Raw genomic sequence first — 21,929 nt, forward strand, 5'->3', positions numbered from 1 at the left:
GTGAATCCTAAAACACAACTTACGTCATGTCATTCTCCGTTCAGAAATCACCAATGGCTTTCAATCCCAAGCCCCAAACCAAACGTGCAAGGCCATAAGTGTTCTGGCGCTCTGATATTTCTTGCACTTCATACCTTTCTACTTTTTCCTTAGCTCATTTCCTCAACTCATTCACCTCTACATACAATGGGCTCTTCACTGGCTCTCCTATACTCCAAGCTTGGCCCCACCTAAGTGTTTTTAAACTTGCCCTCCTCTTTGCCTGGGATGCTCTTCTCCTAGGTATGGGCACGCCCTATTTCCCCATTTCCTTTAGGTTTCCACTGAAAGGTCTACTTATCAGTAAGATCTTCCCTCACCAGCCTTTATAAAATAGAGCACTGTTCTCAATGTCCTCTTTCCTCGCCATATTTTCTTATTGGCCTCTGTAACCTCACACTGTCTTCTTCCCCTGCATGCAGGCTTTGTCTTGTTCACTGCCAATTCTCTAGCACTACGAACAGTGCCTGGTGCATAGAGGTCTTCACTGAGTATTGCAGAAGGCACAGCCACGTGACTCTCCTACCTCTATCACCACCGGTCATAACATGGCACTTAGAGGACCACCAGTTGTAACTTGGCGCTTAGAGTACCTGATTCCTTTTTTACATTCCTGAGAATAGCTCTGTGATACCTTTGCTCTTCAGTAGAAAAGCCCATTAAAACCCAAGACCTCACAGAGCTCATTTCTCCATCTCTGATTTGACTCATCCGTGAAACACATGCTTCTGGAAACTGGGGATATGAAAAGCAGGTCTTGCATTTCTTGGATGTGCTGGCACTTAGTGCCGTAGTGATAGTGCCTGGATACCAGAGATTTTTGCAATGATCTAAACTCATTATAAAGAAGAGACATGTCCTATATCTTGGGGAGAAACCTGAATGTTCACACATACATTAGTGCTGAGAATTTCCTAGAGTTGCTATTCGCTCGTCAAACAACTGCAGTGTCTGTAACTCGTCTGTGTGTACCACAAACAATCCACCTTAGATTTTCTTCCTCATCTCTTTGTTTTAAATAGAAGACATCTTCTTCTTTTGTCTTAAAAACCTTTCCTAACATTTCCGAAATTCTATTTTATGATTTAGTTAGATTTCAGAAGTGAGAGGGAGGTTTTGTTCCACATTGCCAGTGAGTTTTCCGGTTCTTTCTCGGGTGGGAAACATGAAATTCATTACCAGTGCTAGTCTTAACACTCAGCAAAGGCCTGGTCTGTGGTACAAAATCAGTGATATTTGTTACTGTGGGATTTAGCCTTCTTCAAAGATCTTTGACATGATGATTACGTGTTTTTAATTAGAAATACAAACGTGATTAGTAATTGTTTTTCAAGAGGACAAGCCACTGCACTTCTCTTATGATATCGGACTGGATTTTAACTAAAGCACAGGTTTCCGTCTGTTATTTAGTGACACGTGCCTGTACCTCAAACAGATTGCAGGTGTGCTAACAACTCTTCTATGCTCTCAAGGGCAGCTGGAGCCCCTAGACCAGTCAGTTCTTTTTGTTAGTTGATGTGCAGTTGACATATACTATTATATTAGTTTCGGGTACAATGCAGTGATTCAACAGTTTACATGCATCACAGAATTCTCACCACAGTAAGTGTAGTTACCAGTGACTCCTGACCATAAGACCATTTACCCCAGAATGCCCCACAAATATAATTTCCAAATGTCTCATGGACTAAGAATGGTTGAGGGTAACTCTAGTGCAGCCCTGCCTCATAGAACTTTTTGTAGTAATTCTTAGAAACCAAAGATGAAAAATAAGCACAATTTAGCAGTTTATCAGGCTCAACAAATATTAATTTGAAGTGTTGGCAACTCATAGTGGGACCAGCAGGCACAAATGAATTAATAGAGCACTAACTTAAGAATACAGGCATCAAAGTAGACCTAGCTTTTGATGTGGCTAACATAGTTGGGTACTTGCTGGCTGACTCTGGCTGTGTTCTGTTTCTCTCTTGTCTTCTTTTTGTTTGATAATGTGGCAGACGACAGTGCCATCGCCTGAAAGTGGCTTCAAAGTCACACCTGCAGGCCTTACCTTATGGAGTTCGAGTGAACTGTGGTATCTCGCTGTTCTTCTAATGGGCCCTGAAGCAATCTAATAGTTTGCCTTTGGGTCCTACAGACCATGTTGTGTTTACCACCCACCTCTGCATCTAAAATGATGTGGCAGTCACTGATGAGGCCAGTGCTCTGTATTTCCCGATGCTCCTAATGCTAGGTTTCGATATGGAATTAGCTTTTGTTTCCAGCCATTGTCTTTGAAGCCTGGTTTCATTCAAGCAAGAGCATTCTGGAATATGTAGATTTGTTCATCAAAATTTGCAACCTAATTCCAGTTTACAACAAAGAAAAGCAGGTTAGACAACCTATTGTTTATTCGTAAATTAATAGTAGGAGGTGATTAGCGCCTGGCCTTCACCTCATGATTCATATGTTTGTTAATTCTTTTCAGTAAAATGTTGTCAAGGTGACTCTGATCCATTGTGTCCCACTGTCTCATTAACCTCTCTGTTTATATCAAGTCCAGCTCTCTTTCTTTACTCGTGTTGTTCCCTTTTTTGGAATGACCCATCCTTCCTTTCTTCTCAGGGATATTTTAGTCTTGTTTCTGAAGGCATTTAAATCCGTAATACTGGTAATAATGCACACTAACATTTATGGAGTGTATTTTTTGTTCTAGGCATAATACCAGATACCCTTATGTTCATTGAAACTTCACAACAAGCCTTTAAAAATCTATTTTTTCCAAGAAATATATTTAATCTCCTTTATGGAGGAGGAAACTGAGTTTCAAACCTGTGACTCAGTTAGCATAAAACAATTATGTAATGAAGCAGAGTCATCATTCGAAACTGACTTCCTGACTCTAAAGCTTTTGCTTTTTCTGTTGCAGATAAAGGAGGCAAAGAGGTCTATTAAAGGAGTCTAATAAAGAATTCTGCTAGCTATTAATCTCGTACTCATTTGGAATATACTTTGTGGCTTTATGGCTTGCTTGTTTGGCTTCTTGATTTCCAAGTCTTGTTTTCATTCTTACTTCCTACCTTATGACATATCTTCATACCAACAAAACCATTTATTTGCCAAGTGTGTGAGAGAGAGCATGGTAGACAGGGAAAGTCTTGGTCCTTCCTGGGCAACCTGATTCAGGTATAGTTACCCACTGTGCCTGTTACATGTCCCGCATTCTCAAATCTCTTTCCAATTCATATCCTGTCTTTTTCATCTATCCCTTAACTTTTAACTACAACATCACCCATAGCCAGGACCAGGTAGTGCCCCTTACTGTGAAAAAGTGTCTTTAATTTGTTGTTGAATTATTCATCATGTCTTTTCAACCAGAGTGTAAATTACTTGTGTGTGGGTATCTCGTTTTGCACTCATTTTGGCCTTGCCCTATGCCACCAGCCCAAATGCTAGGCTAATCACTAGCGGTTCTTACATATTGCTGATTGGGTGATTGATTATCTTCAGCTGTATGTTATAAGTAGACAAAAAGAGAAATGAAAAAATTAAAAGTTACTCAGCATAGTTTGTGGTCATAAATCACTTAAAGGGTGACATATTTTTCATAAAACTATACACGAATAGCTGGTACTTAATATTTTTGAAAGGATATTCATAGTTATTTTCTGGATTCATGTAGTCTATTTTCTAGATGGGGAAGTTTTTTAAAGTAACTGAAGCTTATCTCATTGACCAAAAAGGTATTTTTAATGAACAGTGTTTAATGCAAATCTTTAGGGAAAAGGAACATACAATTACTGTATTTAAAAATAGAATGCATGAAATATAATGAAGTCTTTCCTTGACTAGCCATTCAAAGAATTTTTGGGATATTTACTATGTTCTACCTGTTATGGAAAACACTAAACACATGAGTGGCATTAAGGTTAAAAAATTTTTTAACAACCATAATCCCTATTCTTAGTGAGTTCACAGTCTCAAAGGGAAGTCACATGTATAGAAGGCAAAGTTACATCCCAGCCTCTTCAAGGCTGGATAGAGGTAAGGAGGTTGTATTTGGGGGCCCTCAGAGGTCAGGAAAGTTTTACCTAATAATTGATATCTTTAGTAGTTATGGAAGTTGAGTTAGGATATAGTGATGTGGCATTCCAGAAGGATCAACGGAGGCACGTTCCAAAAGAATCTGAGAGAATGGTGAACTAGGGAAAGAGCAGAATATTCAGTGTGCTTCATACAGAACAGCCCAAGGCTAGTTCTAGACTTTAAATGAGCATGTAAAAAATCACATTGGGAGGCACCTGGGTGGCTCAATCAGTTAAGCGTCCGTCTTTGGCTCAGGTCATGATCTCATGGTTTGTGAGCTTGAGCCCTGCATGGGCTCTGCGTTGACAGTGCAGAGCCTGGTTGGGATTCTCTGTCTACCCTTACCTCTGACCCCAAAATAAAAAATAAACTTAAAAAAAAAACTCTGCCTGTTCATAAAAAAAATAAAAATAAGTCACATCGGATCATGTTATTTCCCTGCTTGCACTGATCTGCTATCAGTTACCGGATGACACTCTTAGGTTGCTAAAGTGTAGGAAATTTAAGCAAGCCCAGACCAGATGAACAAAACCACATATTTGACCTGTAGTTGACCACAGATGCACCAGCAAAGTCTTTTCAGCTTGGGCCAGATCCTTTGAACCTCCCATCTGTCTTGTAGACTTAAAAATAATAAATGGCCTTGGGTGGGTCAGTCGGTTAAGCGTCCAACTTTGGCTCCAGTCATGATCTCACAGCTCGTGAGTTTGAGCCCCGCATTGGGCTCTGTGCTGACAGCTCAGAGCCTGGAGCCTGCTTCAGAATCTGTATCTCCCTCTCTCTGCCCCTCCCTCACTCATGCTTGCTCTCTCTCTCTCTCCCCTTCAAAATAAACATTAAAAAATAATAAATGGCCACTATTTTAAGCTACTAAGATTTAGGGTAATTTATAACTCAGTAATATTTAATCGATAGATTGTATTAGTGTTTTTCAATTTTTTTCCCTAAAGTAAAATGCTTTTGCTATATTTATTAGAAAGAAAAAAATGTGAAGATGTAACAGAAACAAATTTTGCTGAGCAAAGAGAGCTGTGATATTGCTTTGAGCTGGCAAAGATGCAATTTAATTTCATCTCATTTCTTGTTAGACACTTGGCTCGAAATTTATAATTTATACTTCACTATATGGACATATGTAGATATATGCACATATTCATGGTATATATAATGCTCAAACAATTTATGAAATCCTAAAGTTTTCGTATCCATGACATTTAAAAAAAAATTTTATTTTGGACAATTTCAAGCATAACAGACACAAAAATAGAGGGAATAAATAGAATTACGAAATTTCCGTTCACCCATCACTCAGCTTCAGTAATTATCAACATTTGGTGTATATTGTTGTTTGTAACACCCTTTTGTTTTCTTTTCTTTTGAGGATATGAGTGGCGTTCGATGCAACTAAGAACAAATTTGCAGTTTGTTCCTGCATTGCTGAAACAAAAATTCTTAAAATGACTAACCTTTGTTTGTTGCCAAGTAACTCTTGGCTATGCACCGATAGCAAAAGTAATATAACAGCGTTCGCAGCATAATTAGATTTGAATAGCAAGTTTTATTTAAAGAGTGCCTGATCTTATTGCTCATAGGCATGCTTTTCTTTCTTGTTTTGTGTTTTCGGCAGTAATCACGTTTTTAATGACTTGTGATAGACTTTTGTTTTATGAAACAATAGAAAACCGCCATAGGAACTGTTTAGTAGGCTTTTAGACGTTGTTGAAGCTGCTTAAAATCCATTTAGGTAGGAGGTTATTATTTGTTAAATACTCGTTTTTATACAATGACTTCTGCACAAAAGATTATTCTCAACAACATTACTTGGATGATAACAAATAATCTAAACAGGCAAACATGATGATGATGTAGTAAGTCACAGCTGCTCCATTTATTGAATGAGAGTTTAGGGTTCTGTTTTTGTCTCTACCCAGAATAGAGAAAATGAAATGCTATTTCTTCAGTCTGCCTTCCAGATATATTTGGAGGGAAGGACGAAGTATGAAATGAAAGGAGGGAGAGAGAGGAGAAGGCAGAAAGAAAGAAGGAGGGAAAGCAAGATGGGAGGAAGAGCAGGTGAACGGCCAGAAGAGAAGAAGGAAGGGAGGGAGGGAGACCAATTATTTGAAGGTATACTTCTTTAACCACTAATGCTGTTAAATATTACAGGTGGGCTTAATTTAACACGTAATATTTTTCTTACTTCTTAGTGGAATTTCAGGATTCCCACTATGTATACAGAAGTTAGCTTAGATTCATAGAATATCCAATATCTAGTGTAGCCTCATCGTTGACATGTGTCAAGAATCTTAAAACAAGTGCAAAAGGTGAATGTATCAACATTGGACAAATCTACTCTTATTGTCCCATAAGAAGCTGACCACCAATGAAGCTTAATTCGTCTAGAAGAATGCAGTGTAGAATTGTTCAATTTATGTGTGTACATTTTGGACCAAAATTTTATATTTTACAAGATTTGGGTTGTTATGAAATGTCACTCTTAAGGACAGTCCTAATATTATATACAATTATTGCAAAAATTTAAAAACTTTGATTCATATTCATAAACCTTGAATTTCAATGGAGAACATTCTTATTAAGGTTTCTTTTCTCTTTTGCAACAGTTTTAATGGGATTCTTAGAATGCTTGGGATTTTTTTGGTCCACTGTCATAAGTAGATCCTCAAATTGTATGTCATCATCAAGTCCTATAACAAATAAAGGGTTTCTGCTCAGGAGAGTCAATGACAGATGTAATCCTCCCTTCCAATCTTAGGAAAGCAGTGTTAGAGTTATTCAGATTCTACAGTAAAAGCTTCACTCTTGTCCAAGACAGTTAAATCTTAATGAGGCCCATTAAATTCACACAGAACTTTTCATCTGTCTTTCCAACTACTATCAAAATAATGTTTTCCCCCAGTCTGCTCTGTATCATCAGAAACTCCACTGGAAACAAGGTGTCTAATAGAAACTGCATTAAAAAATCACAAATGTTGAAAGCAGTCGGTGGAAATGGAGAGCATGTGACCATTAAAACGAGACACTGTGGGTTCAGATCTTGGCTTCTATCCTTACTGGCTGTTCGTTTTGGCCGAAATTCTAGATCCTTTCATCATAGCAAATTGATGGTCAAATGAAATAATGTAACCGCACACCCCAAAATACAGTGTTTGTTTTTTTTATATGTACATACGCTTATTTTCTACCTTATGTTTATGTTCTTATGGCTTAAAAGCCTTAAATTTATGCTGGAAGTTCCAGCTAATGGCAGGCCAACTTAATAGTTGGTGACTGAAATTAAACAAAGGGTGCTATTTTAACTTTACTGATAAATTGAGATATTACATGGGCTACTTTGTTCTTAATCCCTGAGTAGCTCCTTTGAATACTTATTGCCACTTACCAAAAAAGTTAGTTTCAGGCTCCTTCCTTTGGTAAATATGTGTTCGGTGGTTGCCAACAGCTTCCATATTAAATGAAGTATAATAGTATTAGGAAGCTTTTGCTATGAAATAGTTCTGTAATACCTCAACAGCTAAATGTTTTATAATACATTAGTATTATGTCTGCAGTTCTGCAATTTCTCTGCTATTCTGCATTAAATGGTTCATTCTTTGTCTTTAGAGAAGGACCTCTTAATTTTTAGGCGTTTGGGTGGGGGCAAGAGGCCTTGGCGCTGGTCATTCTTCCGGTGAGGGTTTAGAAGGAGAAAGAAGTTGTTATTCGTTCTTTACATGGAGTCTTTTTTTTTAATATATGAAATTTATTGTCAAATTGGTTTCCATACAACACCCAGTGCTCATCCCAAAAGTTGCTCTCTTCAATACCCATCACCTATCCTCCCCTTCCTCCCACCCCCCATCAACCCTCAGTTTGTTCTCAGTTTTTAAGAGTCTCTTATGCTTTGGCTCTCTTCCAGTCTAACCTCTTTTTTTTCCTTCCCCTCCCCCATGGGTTTCTGTTAAGTTTCTCAGGATCCACATAAGAGTGAAACCATATGGTATCTGTCTTTCTCTGTATGGCTTATTTCACTTAGCATCACACTCTCCAGTTCCATCCACGTTGCTACAAAAGGCCATATTTCGTTCTTTCTCATCGCCACGTAGTACTCCATTGTGTATATAAACCACAATTTCTTTATCCATTCATCAGTTGATGGACATTTACGCTTTTTCCACAATTTGGCTATTGTTGAGAGTGCTGCTATAAACATTGGGGTACAAGTGCCCCTATGCATCAGCACTCCTGTATCCCTTGGGTAAATTCCTAGCAGTGCTATTGCTGGGTCATAGGGTAGGTCTATTTTTAATTTTTGGAGGAACCTCCACACTGTTTTCCAGAGCGGCTGCACCAGTTTGCATTCCCACCAACAGTGCAAGAGGGTTCCCATTTCTCCACATCCTCTCCAGCATCTATAGTCTCATGGAGTCTTAATTAATTCTTCTCAGGTGGCCTCTCATCTCTCCCCTGCACCCTGTCATACCTGACCTTTTTGGGTACTAAGCCCACACGGTTTTGTACACCCTCATGGCTTGCTTCTTGGCTGTGGTTTGCTCTATGATAGCCCAGACTACAGTGTCCTCCACTGTTTCATCAATCCCCATGTGTCCAGTAGCTTTTTGTCTTCCAAAAAGTTGAAACCTCTTGTCCAATTTGGGCTGAAAATATAGTTAATAAGATCACTTTTAATTTATGGTTATCACATAGCATGGTTTCTCAACCTTAGCACTCTTGATATCTGGGATGGGATGATTCTCGTGGGGATCTTTCCTATAAATTGTAGGAAGCTAAGCAGCTTCCCTTGTCACATGGCACTCCCTCACACCAGTTGTGAAACCCCAGCTGAGAACCACTGTCGGAGAGCCATACCAGTGGGCAAATGTGCCAGATTCTGCATCATGAAGAAAAAGCCAAGAAATGCAAATACCTTCTGCATCGAAGTACAGTATAAATAAGCCAACCTAATATAATCTGGAAGGCCATTAAATTGCATTACACTATAGTATGGAGATGTAACGTCTTATTGTGATAGTCCAGGCCAAGCAGATAATTATAAATTTTCTGACTTTCAGTAATAACATGACGCCTTTTGTCTATTCCACAATTTTCCTTTAATAAGCATTTCCAAATATCCTGGGATTTATAATTTTCATTTCTTGTAGACCTTTTATCCACTAATAGAAAAAGAAAAAATGATATGCTATGATAGTTTTGTTTGTTTCTCATTGCTAGGGAAGAGATACTTTCCCTCACAGGACATTGCAATTTTTTGGAAAGCACTGTTGTTCCTAGAAGCTAATTGGTGACTGCTAATTTTTTCCTTGCCTGTCAACAGAAGTCAAAAGAGTAGTTGGCATCCTCACCTCCTTGATTATAGCTATTACATCAATCAGCATCCTTTTCTTGGTGTGCATCATAATTCCTGTAGATAATTATGTATTGTTTCGGTTTTCTCACCATTGTTTTCTGCTTTAGCTTCGACTACACACAAATTTATTTTAAATGATTGAAATCAGTCATGCAATCAGTGAGAATTCATCCCCACAACATTTATGCAAAATCCACTGCAGCAATTGTTTTGAAAATAATAATTTTTTAAAATTTATTTATTTAAATTCAAGTTAGTTAACATACTGTATAGTATTGGTTTCAGGAGTAGAACCCAGTGATTCATCTCTCACACTGAACACCCAGTGCTCATCCCACCAAGTGCCCTCCTTAATGACCATCACCCATTTAGCCCATCTCCCCACCTACCTTTCCTCCAGCAACTCTCAGTCTGTTCTCTGTATTTAAGAGTCTCTTTTGGTTTTCCTCCCTCTCTCATTTTATTTTATTTTTCCTTCCTTTCCCCTGTGTTCATTTGTTTTGTTGCTCAAATTCTACATATGAGTGAAATCATATGACATTTGTCTTTCTCTGACTTATTTCGCTTAGCATAATATACTCTAGTTCCATCCACATTGTTACAAATGCAAAGATTTCATTCTTTTTGATCACTGGGTAATATTCCGCTGTATATATGTACCCCCTCTTCTTTATCCATTCATTATTTGATGAACATTTGGGCTCTCTCCATAATTGGGCTATTGTTGATAACACTGCCAGAAATATTGGGGTGCATGTGCCCCTTCGAATCATCATTTTTATATCCTTTGGATAAATACCTAGTAATGCAATTGCTGGGTCATAGGGTAGTTCTAAAACACCTTTATTTATTCTGTCTACCCATGCTCTCTTTTGTTTGTCCCCCATATTTTTCTCAGCTCATTTGGTAGAATGAGGGTACAGTGAGTGACTGAGTGAGTTCTCAGATCAGCAGGAGTCTGGGTTTGACAAGCAGGGTGGCACACACTGGAAGCAGGGGCTCTAGAGACCATTGCAGAGGGTGGCAAATGAATGGGGAACCTGAGCCCTAATATTAGCGCCATAGAAAAATTAACTTTTTCTATGATATTCTTGACTGATTCTATTTTAAAAACAATTATTCAATGAATATAATCTCTTCACTGTTCATGTTACCTGAGAGGTTTATCAAGAGATTGGAAAGTGATTAAATATAAATTCTATCACTCCTATGTTAGAACAGTACTTCATAATAGATATTTTTTTAAAGAAGAAAAACTAAATTAAATATGATGATATTAAATTTGCCAATTGAACATGTTCCGCACATCATTGCACCAAGGGAGGACTGGAGAACTGTTCTTTGTTTTTAAATTATTTTAATGTTTATTATTCAGAATGAGAGACACAGGGCATGAGAAGGGGAGGGGCAAAGAGAGAGGTAGACACAGAATCAGAAGCAGACTCCAGGCTCCGAGCTATAGTAAGCACAGAGCCCAATGCAGGGCCTGAACCCACAAACTCTAAGACCATGACCTGAGCCAAAGTCGGGCAATCAACCAACTGAAGCACCCAGGTGCCCCTTGAAAACGGTTCTTAACATCTTGGCTAACCATGGCTCTGATTCTATTAGTCAAAATAAGTTTGGGGGTATATATTTTTTACCTTATGCATTATGTTAAAGCAAAAGATAGTAGAGATTAGTCAGAATTTATCTCATGATAAATTAATATGGAATTTGCCTGAAATATGAAACTCTTTTAGCCCATTTTCTCAGTCTTTTAGGGAGTCAGAAGGAAAAGATGAGTTATCAGTCAGTGGCTTAATTTTTCAAAATTTAAATCAATGATCAATAGTAAAATTTTCTAGCCTCCTTGATTACAGGGAGGTAACTGAATTGATTTATAAAAGCTTGTTTCTTAATTCCTCTTACTCCTGTAAAGCTGCCCCCCATATCATTAATTGACATTGCCCTTCATGTATTTGCTCAAGACCATAAGTGGGGATCCCTAGATTTTCATTCATATTCCACATTAAGTCCATCAGTAAACTTGGTGAATTCTACCTACCAAATAGATACTTAAAGGAAAAAATCCTACCATTTCTGTCACCATCACCAATGTTCCATCACCTCTTTGTGGACTACTTCAATGCCATTCTTACTGGTTTTCCTGCCTCCACTCTGCCTTATTGCCTTTACACTACTCCCTTCTCCTGGACTTGAACACCAAGGTGCCACAGTCATACTTCTGGCATATAAATGCTTCCAGGTGCTCTCTCCGAAATTCTCCAGGGCATTCTCACTATGTTTAGAATAAAACCCAACTCTTTTCCACATTCTACAAGGCTCTGCCTGGCCCATGGCTGTCTCTGAGCTCATTGCCACTCTTTCCATATGTCAGTATGGCTGTAATGACCTGGACTACCCTTTAAACATACTAGGCGCATTCCCGTCTCAGGGCCTTTGCACCTGCTCTTCCCTCTGCCCACCATAATCTTCCTTTTGGTATGCACATGGCTCATTTCCTCCCTTCACACAAATCTCTTTCAAATGATCTTCAGAACAAACTTTACTGATATCCCTTTCTAAAATAGCACCTACATTAGTCTTTCTCCTCAGCTGCTTTATTTTTTTAATAATACTTATAACTGCCTGATATTATATTCATTTACATGTATATTTTCCATCTCCTTCTCTGGAATGCAAGCTCCATGAAAGCAAGGAATTTTGTCTGCCTGCTTCACTGTTATACCCCTCAGTAACTAGAAAAGTGTCTGGCAAACAGGAGATATCTTTAAAATATTTGTTGAATGAATGATTGAACATATTTGTTCTGTTTGCATTATAAGAAACATTGATCATACCATATGAATAAAATATTAAGTATCAAAGCTAGTCAAATGAATTTCTTGATTTTCCTGAATACATGCATTTTGATAGCTATAGTAAGAGTTACATCCTTGAAAGTATTTGCTCTATCACTTTGACATGACTCTTAGATCAAGGTTATCTTTATCTTGTACATGGTATTCGTTTGTTCATAAACTGCTCTCCCTGCAGTTTTCTGCTCAGTTGCTTTGCCACTCCTCTCTCTTTGAGGCTTCTGAGGCTCCGTGACTCTGTTGTGAGCCACCATAATTGTTTGCAACAGAAAGTAGAAATTTTGCCAATCCCAGTGCATTAGAGATAAGTGAAAAAGAGCACCCGTTTGTCCCCAAATGGCTTTACCCAGTACATGTTAATATTTTCTCCTGTCCATTCATTTTTTTCTCACAAGAAACATGGGATTATGTCTGCTTGCTGTAACACTCATAGGCTCTATGCCCCACTGTTAGAAAATAACGTTGAAACATTCTAGGCCAAAGAAAGCAGAACTAAAACCCCATTCTGCATCTTTGAAGCTCTGTGGTTAATCCACATTACCTTGACTTGCTAGGAAAATAGGCAATCCTTGGTCAACTCTTTTAAGTTAAAAAAATACATACAGGCAACAAAACAAACAAGACGCATTATAAAACGGGGTATGTTGACGGGATTGCCACAAAGCATGTTTTATCATCAGCTGTATAAATCTGTGAATATTATTTTGTAACCAGTTTGGTTGATAGATTTAAATGGGGTCAGAAAGAAATTCCTTCTGAGTATAGCACTAAGCACAGTGTATCATATATATGCTCTCATCTCTCACATTCTTAAATACAATTCTATGTCTCATTGATCTCTTTCTTTCTAATAGAGTCTAACTATTGAAAAGTAGTTCATAAATGGTCTTGAAATTGACTTATAGAGTTATAGTATGATTATTTACCTGCTTGTAAGCTCTGTCAAGGTTAAAAGCTGTGTTTTGTTTACCTTTGAGGGTTGTTTTTTTTTTTTGCAATCTTAGTATATTACTTGCATATTTAAAAGTCTTCAAAATGGTTTTGTTGAATTGTGTTTTTGAAGATAGGTCAGTTCTCCTGTTATGGAAGCTAATGTAGGAAATATTAATGGTGCTTAAATTCAGGATCTAAGGGCCTTTTGAGCCATTAACTAAGCATCCAGTTCATCATTTTACAAATAAAAATATTTTTTTATCAGACTATAGAGAATATCAAATGCTGTTGTCCCAAACTTTGATGGGTATTATTAGAGCAGATTTATTTTCCATCTACTATAGTCAGGCACTTAGGGCACCTGGATGTCTCAGTCAGTTAAGGGTCTAACTCTTGGTTTCAGCTCAGGTCATGATCTCACGTTTCATGGGTTCGAGTCCCATGTCGAGCTCTGCGCTGACAGTGTGGAGCCTGCTTGAGATTCTCTCTCCCCTGTCTCTCTGCCCCTACCCAACTCACACTTTCTCTCTCTCAAAATAAATAAACTTAAGAAAAATAAAATATAATCAGGCACTTAATCTGTTATCCTATTTAACCTTCACAACAAGCCATAAAGGAAAATTATTTATGTCACATTCTGTATATAAGGAGACTGAGACTCAGAGAGTTTAAATAACTTCTATAACTATCCAAATCAACAAGGCAGAGTCAGGAATTATTAGGCCCATATCTCCCTGAAAGGTAAGTGTATTATCTTTCTTACTCTACCATAATGCTTCTAAGAAACAAAGCAGTGAAGGCACCAATTAAAATACACTTTGAAAATTATCTGACTTTGAAAATTTTTGTGGTAGGATGATTACAGGTATCCAGGAAGTATTGAGTATTCTCAGTAGTATTTGAGGGATTAATATTTGAGGTACTAAAATTAAATTTTGGATGAGTGGTTTGTCAACAGAGAAAGACATGCTCATCTTAAATATCTTCACATTTCTCAGGGCGCCCAGGTGGCTCAGTTGGTTGAGTGTCTGACTCCTGATTTCGGCTTAGGTCATGATCTCACAGTTCATGGGATGGAGCACAGAGCCTGCTTGAGATTCTCTCTCTCCTTCTCTCTCTGCCCCTTCCCCACTTGTGCATGCTCTCTCTCTCTCTAAAATAAATATTTTTAATATCTTAACCTTTCTTTCCTGTAAGAACATTAAAATAACCATATTTTTAAATTTTTTTTAATGTTTGAGAGAGAGAGAGAGAGAGAGAGAGAGAGAACGAGTGGGGGAGGGGCAGAGAGAGAGGAAGACACAGAATCCGAAGCAGGCTCCAGGCTCTGAGCTGCCAGCACAGAGTCCGACACGGGGCTCGAACTCACAAACCGCCAGATAGATCGTGACCTGAGCCAAAGTCAGATGCTTAACCAACTGAGCCACCCAGGTGCCCCTCCTGTAAGAACATTAGAAAAACTCAAGAATAGTGGCCACATGAACCTGGTCTTTTGTTACTTTTCTTTTTGGAAGCCAGGATCCTATTTTTTACTATTTGATAACTCAAATATACATGAAATGGGAAAAAAGGGAGAGACTGAATCCCTTCATGATTAGTTAGGGAACCTTAACATAGATAAAGAATCAATCCTATGCACAATTTCATATATACTCACTTCTAGAAGTTTCTAACTGGCAGCAAAACAAATGTCCTTAAAATTCCTCTTTTCTCTGCAGAACAGTTTTGTCAATTGGGACATCTTAATAATTGGGAGAGACCTGTAAGAGAGGTTTGGTTTTATTTTAAATAACTATATCAGCTTTACTGTTTTCCATTGATAGGGTGTTCTGAAGAATAAAATGAGGGCTTGAAAATACTTCTGGTGGTGGATACCTAGAAATATTTTCATGCATAATTAGCAGAAACACTTTTCTACTGTAAGGTTGTAAGGTTTTATTTAGGTGGTAAAATATGATTAGGATTTAAAATCAACCTGTGCTTCATGTCACTACTGTCAGGCTTTCTGTGGTTTTTTTCTATGATGTCACTTTAGTGGGTGTGTCGTGTCTTTGGGTGGGGGGGGCAGGTAGAAAAAGAGAAGGAAAGAGAGTGTTCCGAGAGGCAAGTTGTTTTCTTGACAATAAAATGTCAGTTGGTCTAGTCATGGTCTGATGCTAATTAGTTTGGGGTTTTTTTATTGTGAGTAATTTGAATTTCCTTGCGGTCTCACCTTTACCTGTGAAGAAATTAAGAAGGCTTTGTGTTTGTGTGGGTTCGTTTTGTTTGGATATTAACATTCCTGCATTTGTTTGTGAGTTCTGTCTTCTCTCCATTCAATTCGACTAATATTCACCATAAGGTGTCAAAAACATTCTCGTAATGGATGATTCAGCCCATGTCCTTTATTGGTGGCAGCAAAATTGGTCACTCTCAAATGAATGCTGAGCTGAGCTACAGCTTCGCTGTAACAGTCACTTCTTTTCACAGTTATTTTGCCATTGTGTCAGACCTATAGTTCAGCTGTTGTACTATCTGGTAGTTTCCATTCACTTTTAACAAAGATAGGTGAATCATACTAGAAGTATGTGGAACTGATAAATAAACTGTCATGGCGTAATATCAAAACATGACACACCAGACTATACAGTAAGAGTGTTCTGCTCTCAGTTGAGGTTACTTAGCTGCACGTTTTTCCTCTCTTAACAGATTGCTCACACCTTGAGGCGAAACCTGCACAGAGCCATAGCACTCGCTTGACAGAATATTCCCAGGAGCAGGTCACAAAGAATTGGGAGGCAGAGATCTAGCGAGGACTCTAGCTTCCATGTTCTTTTCACACCCCAGATCGTGCATCTCTAAAACAAGGGGGTTGAGTCAGCCTGGATTTTTAATTACTTTTAACTTCTGATTATTGTAAAATACAAGGGCGGGAACCAGAGATATCCCAAAACCCCATCACAATGCCTGCCACATTATAGTGTCCATATGTATCAGTTGAATTGAATTGATTTTTTTTGGGGGGTGGAATGAAAACCTTAGGTGAAATACTGGTGTATATATAAGATGACTAAAAGCAAAACTACTTTTGGGGGAGAGGGGTACAGCAAGTCAAGCCACACAGAACACCCTTTATCTCAATCTTCACTTCTCCTGCCCGGAGGGGCACTATGGGAATCGCAGGGCTTTAGGGAACACAATTTAAAAATCAAAGGATTTAATAAGCATATGATTTTCTCTGGCTCCAACATTCTTTGATTCCTCTGGTAACTTGGAGTCATCACACAGGGAGTAATATGAAAGGTCTTAAAGATGTCACATTATGCCACAGGGTGGGTAGTGGGTTGAGGTAGAGAACCGCAAAGCCATTTTACATTTCTGAAATAATGTGCTGCATTTTGATTTTTATTATCTTTCTCCACAGTTTTTTTCTCTTACTGGAAATCAGTGTGGGATGTGTTTGAACAGAGAACATTTCTCTCAGCTGCTTTCTGTAACAAACTGTTGGGTTGTCTACTTGTAACTGCATAATCACAAAATTTTATAAATTGACTTAACTTACTGAATAAGCCAGCTATTTTGATACCATAGTTGCTTTTGAAGTTCACTGAAATTATCTGATAACCCCGAGCCTAAGAAATGTGGCTTTTTGACCTATTAATGGTCAACTATTTTGCCAACATTTAGTGAATAGCCTGCTTATTTAGCTGGTCGGGGAATAAAAATTGGTTAATTTCACTTTAGGCAAGAAATAAGAGTAGGGTTAATCAGAGATGTCAAATCTTTCAGATGAATTTCAGAGTGATTTATGTCATCCCATTACCCCAACTTTCCTTTCCCCTTCATTCCCATTCCTGTGTTAAAGGCTAAGGAAGGTCAATGAATAATGCATTCAATTAGTTGCAAATAAAAGGTATTGATCTTATGTGAGGGTGGTCTCCCAAACCAAGACTCTTAAAACTCATCCCTGTTTTTCTGCGTTGGGGGGTGCATGATTCACTTGCACTGACTGTGTTTTCTGTTAAAGAGAGATGAAGGTGAGCTGCCAAAGCAGATTGAATTCTTGAATCCTCTGGCGATGAGGACACATAGCCAACTCCAGGCACCGCTGTCTAGATCAGCCTTCCTGTTATCACCCAAAATGGCATGTCCTCCTGGCAAGGAAGGAATAAAGCCCTCGAAGTGAAAACATTTTAGTTCAGCAACCCTTAATTGATCATTTCTGTACTTGTTACAGAGTGGAAGTTGCAGCGACAGGTTTCAAGGGACCTGGGAGATTCAATAAGAGAGGGTAGGGAGGGAGGCTTAATGAAGGAGAACTGCCTGTTTGTCTAAATTCCAGACTGTCTAGTTTAGCGAGGAATGAAGTCTGCAATGGGACAACCTATCTTCAAGATGCTTAATAGTACACTCTTAGATCCATAGGCTGATAATTGATAAATCAATGAGAGTGCAGAGCAGAAATGTGTGGAAGCTGAAAAATCAGAGTATATCATGCAGATTAGCAACAAATACTACAAAATGTAATGGATAATAGTAATAAGGGGTTTTGAGTAAATGGAAGGTACCATTTCAAATATTATCTTGGTGAATGTTTATGTGCACGTTTGAGTGTGCAGCTTGTACTTGTACTAATTGAATGCCACATTGCTATCCCATTTAGAGACTGTGTGTGTAAGAAATACTTAATCTAATTCGTAAGTTATGGGTATGAGGCAGTGTGATCCAGGGTATGGAAACTTGGAAAGGGATTAAGAAGAATAAGACATTATGCCCCCCAAATCGTTGAAATGCACAATACAGATATCATGTGTAGCTTTAATTAACACAGGGAAAACATTGGGTACCCTTTAAAACAGAAAACAAGGTGCAAGTTGAAAAAATTTGGTGAAGCACAGTCATATGTTCTTAAGGACTGGCCAATCCTGATTCGGACTTCAACAGTCATGTGACTGTCAATTTGGAAATGTTATATTTGACTTGTGTACAATCTAATAGCTTTTCAGCTCGCCTGAAGGTACTACCTGCAATATGTAAGTCATTACCTGGTAGAATGCTTTGACACACTACTGTGAGAATGAAAAATATTTGGGAAAATAAATTGTGTTCTATCATTCAGCTCATGCAGCATAACTATAAGTCTGTATCGTTATTCTTGTTTTTCAGCCCCTCTGACTGATAAGCCACCCAAGCTTTTGTATCCTGTGGAAAGTAAACTGACAATTCAGGAGACTCAGCTGGGTGAGTAATTCCTTAATTCCAGTTAATACACTTCTCTCAATACAGTCTGACAGTTAATAAGCCTAGATTGTACCCTGATGTAATACTCTAAGCTAAACTTACGTGTACTTAAAGGGAGCAAAATTAGAAAATACCAGCAAACGTGGCCCATTCCATCCCCCACAGTGTATGCATTAGGACCAAGCTGGACATACGGATATAAGAACTCATATGTTTTTTAGGTGCTTGTTAGGAAATGAGATGGGCTGAAGGTTTTACTGGTGGCATTATGTTGTTGTTTTATAAGGCTTGAATTGGTTTTACAATGGGCACTATGGAACTCTTTGACTTACAATATACCATTAAAACATTAAAATACAATTTTTGAAAATGGGGAGAAAAGGTACAGGTTCGTTAAGATAAATGTGACTATCACAGTTAAAAATCATTTTTATCTAATCAAATGGAAAGGACATTATGCTACTTAAGTTATGGATAATATTTAATAAAATGTGAGCAAGTGGCTTTTGGGTAAAGGACCAACAGGTTTAAGACATAAGAACATGGACAAAATGCTTTGGTAAATATCCAGTTATCAACACATCGGAATCTGACATAATTATTTTAGGGTTCAGTCTAGAATTTCTAGTGGTTTACCTATGTTCAGTATAATTTTAACCATATATTTATGTTTTTTAAGGAACTTTTTCCTACACTAACCACTTGACAGTAGAAATGCTTTACTGTATACAACTAAAAAGGACTCGATAGCCCATCCCTTAAGTTATTAATGTTATTATTGTTTTTGGAGTGAGAATTTAGATTAAAATTGTAAATCATCTTTAAGATTACTGATGAATCTTTGCGAATAGCATATTCAAAGCTACGGTGCAAAAAAAGGTGTGATGGTTTTAGAACCTATAAAATTATTATAGTCAACAGATTTCTAACATTGGATGTATTTAGTAACTTAAGGCATGAGCATGTATAGGATTTATACAAGTCAGGGTATCAATATGCTTTTTTGATGGTAAACCCAAGCCCTTGAATTGATGCCATATACATGCAAGTAGTACTCTAATTGTCATTAAGCACCATTAAGGCAATGTTTATGAAACAAACATATATTAAAATTGCATCATGCTCTTTACTCATGTTATGGTATATTGAAGTATATTAGATTTTAGTGCTACTTTCTGAGGAAATTTTGAAATGTAGATTCTCCTGAGTGGCCACACTCATACAGACCTTTCAGTAACTCCAAAGGGTATGTATTTGTCAGGAGTTATACAAAACGTTCTTGGGAAAGAAGAAACGGCTTATGGTACCAGTTACCAAGTAGGAACATAGTGAAATTGAAATTAATTGTGGCTCTTTCCTTGACAACATGATTAAAAGAATTGTATGATTGATGGTTGCCAATTGGGTTTCCCTATATTATCTAGTGTTCTCTCCGTTCTACTAATGTGTTCTACACAATGGAATCATTTGTAAAACTTTCTTTGTTAAAAAATACTTTTTGTTGAACAAAAATTATAAAGACTAATCAAATAGTTGTGAAAGTATGAAAATTTCTTATGCAAATTGCAAGTTTCCACTGTATATTCATTTGAAGAAAGATGGGCATGTGTGTTAGCAAAATCCTCTGAGAAGTACCCTAACTCCTTTATTACCACTGCCAAAGGAACATGAGTTCTCTTTAAAAACCAAGTAACTAGAGACATCAACTTGGGATTTGAGTTCTTTTAAACAACTTTTGTTTCATCGTACTTTCTGATTCCAGTTCTCAGTGTGTAGGATAAATTATTTACTAGTTAGAGAAATTTAACCAGAGTCCTTGAATTTTGGGACCAACAGTAGATTTGAAAAAACTACCTTTGCGAATAGCATATTCAAAAGTGTTGTTACTGCAATAGTATTGGAGTAGGTGAACAGCTGATCACAAAGGGTAAGTGAAAATAGGAAGTAATCTTAAGGACCAAAAAAAAAAAAAAAACAAACAAACAAAAAAAAAACTCCAGGTGTCTAAAATATATTCATCTTCTACAATATGTACTTAGATTTTTCACCTCCTGGGGATTGAATTTTTGCCTTTCTAGATTTGAAAAAGCTGTCAATTTCAATAGGGCCAAATGTGTTGTATCCTAAGAAAGGGGGACTGAATGAAGTTTCATGGGGCAGGAGTAAGGAGGATGGCCGGGACCAGTGATGGAGATCTTGGTGGTGCCTACTCTTAGGAGAGGGTGAGAATCTCCAAGAGTTTCACTGGCCAGGAGCTCAGAGGTCTGACTCAACCTTGTCCTAAATTGAGGCTTGACCTCAGAGAATAATAAAACTACCATATGGACTACATTATAAGAACAATCATCAGTGACTACACAAAGCTGAGTTGGTATATGTCTGGTGACCTAACTTGAACGTCCTGGCAAACTTATGCACACATCCATCTGACCTTGATAACTATAAACCCATCAGTTCTCCAGTTTGTCTGTAAATATATAAAACTTAATAATAATAATGTTATAGATTAAATCATAAAATGCATGGATTTGTTTTCATCACCAGGTTCTCCTTCCTCTGCCATTTGTGGGCTGTGCCCACCTTTCCCTTTCTGTGTCCCTTGTGGCTTCCTATTCCTCCCAATTCCTTCATCTTCTCAAAAACTGGAAAGATTATGATAGCGATCATTTAAACCATTCCAGTGTAGAAAGGAAAAGGCACAAAGAAGCAAAGAACAAATATATATAATATAAATATGTAATAGTAATTCATATAAAATATGTAAATTGGTGGGTTTGAATTTTAATCACTTTTAATGTGGTTACAGCCTAGCATTTCCACTCTAAATGGCATCAGTGTGTTACTTCACAATGTGAGAAGAGAACTTTGTCCTTTTTGAATAACTTTCAGACATCAGCAAACGTCTGGACAGCACTTTCTTGGGTAAAATCCCAGAAATCATGCTGTACAATTCTGAAGGTCAGTCTAGGAGGTGAGCCTGACTTGATCCTTTCAAGGCGCGGTAATCAAGGGAATCAAAAGACAGATGCCGTAATCTTGCTAAGGTTGAGCCTTGAGGATGTCAGTCAAAGATGTGGCCTTCTCGTTATGGCCAGGAACCCATTTTCAGAACCTCCCAGGACAGAAGATGTTCATCATTACCAGACTTTCAAACTTTCACTTTATTTAAAGTTTGTTTTTTGCTTATAAAATCATTATACAGGTTACTGGTAGAAATTTTGAGAAATACAGGAAAAAAAATCTTGTTTCTTTACGTTGTAATAACATTCTGCTGCTTTTTCTTATTCCAGGTTTTATTTAAATTGACGTTAGTTGACATATAGTGTAGTATTGGTTTCAGGAGTAGAATTTAGTGATTCACCACCTACGTATAATACCCAGTGCTCATCCCAACAAATGCCCTCCTTAATGCCCATCACCCATTTAGCCCTTCCCCCCACCCCTAG

General features: G+C 37.7%; 1 protein-coding gene across 1 annotated transcript in view; it reads left to right on the forward strand.

The window, feature by feature from the left end:
• IL1RAPL1 (interleukin 1 receptor accessory protein like 1) overlaps positions 1-21,929 on the forward strand; it is a 666,390-nt gene that overhangs the window by 341,660 nt on the left and 302,801 nt on the right. Inside the window, exon 7 of the mRNA XM_047075771.1 lies at positions 18,409-18,483. Coding sequence (XP_046931727.1) covers positions 18,409-18,483 — 75 coding nt within the window. The remainder of the gene's footprint in view (positions 1-18,408; positions 18,484-21,929) is intronic.

The sequence above is a fragment of the Lynx rufus genome, unplaced genomic scaffold, assembly GCF_022079265.1.
Source record: "Lynx rufus isolate CCGP_SWC_20201006 ecotype Redwood Valley unplaced genomic scaffold, mLynRuf1.p SCAF_14, whole genome shotgun sequence".
NCBI classification, from domain to species: domain Eukaryota; kingdom Metazoa; phylum Chordata; class Mammalia; order Carnivora; family Felidae; genus Lynx; species Lynx rufus.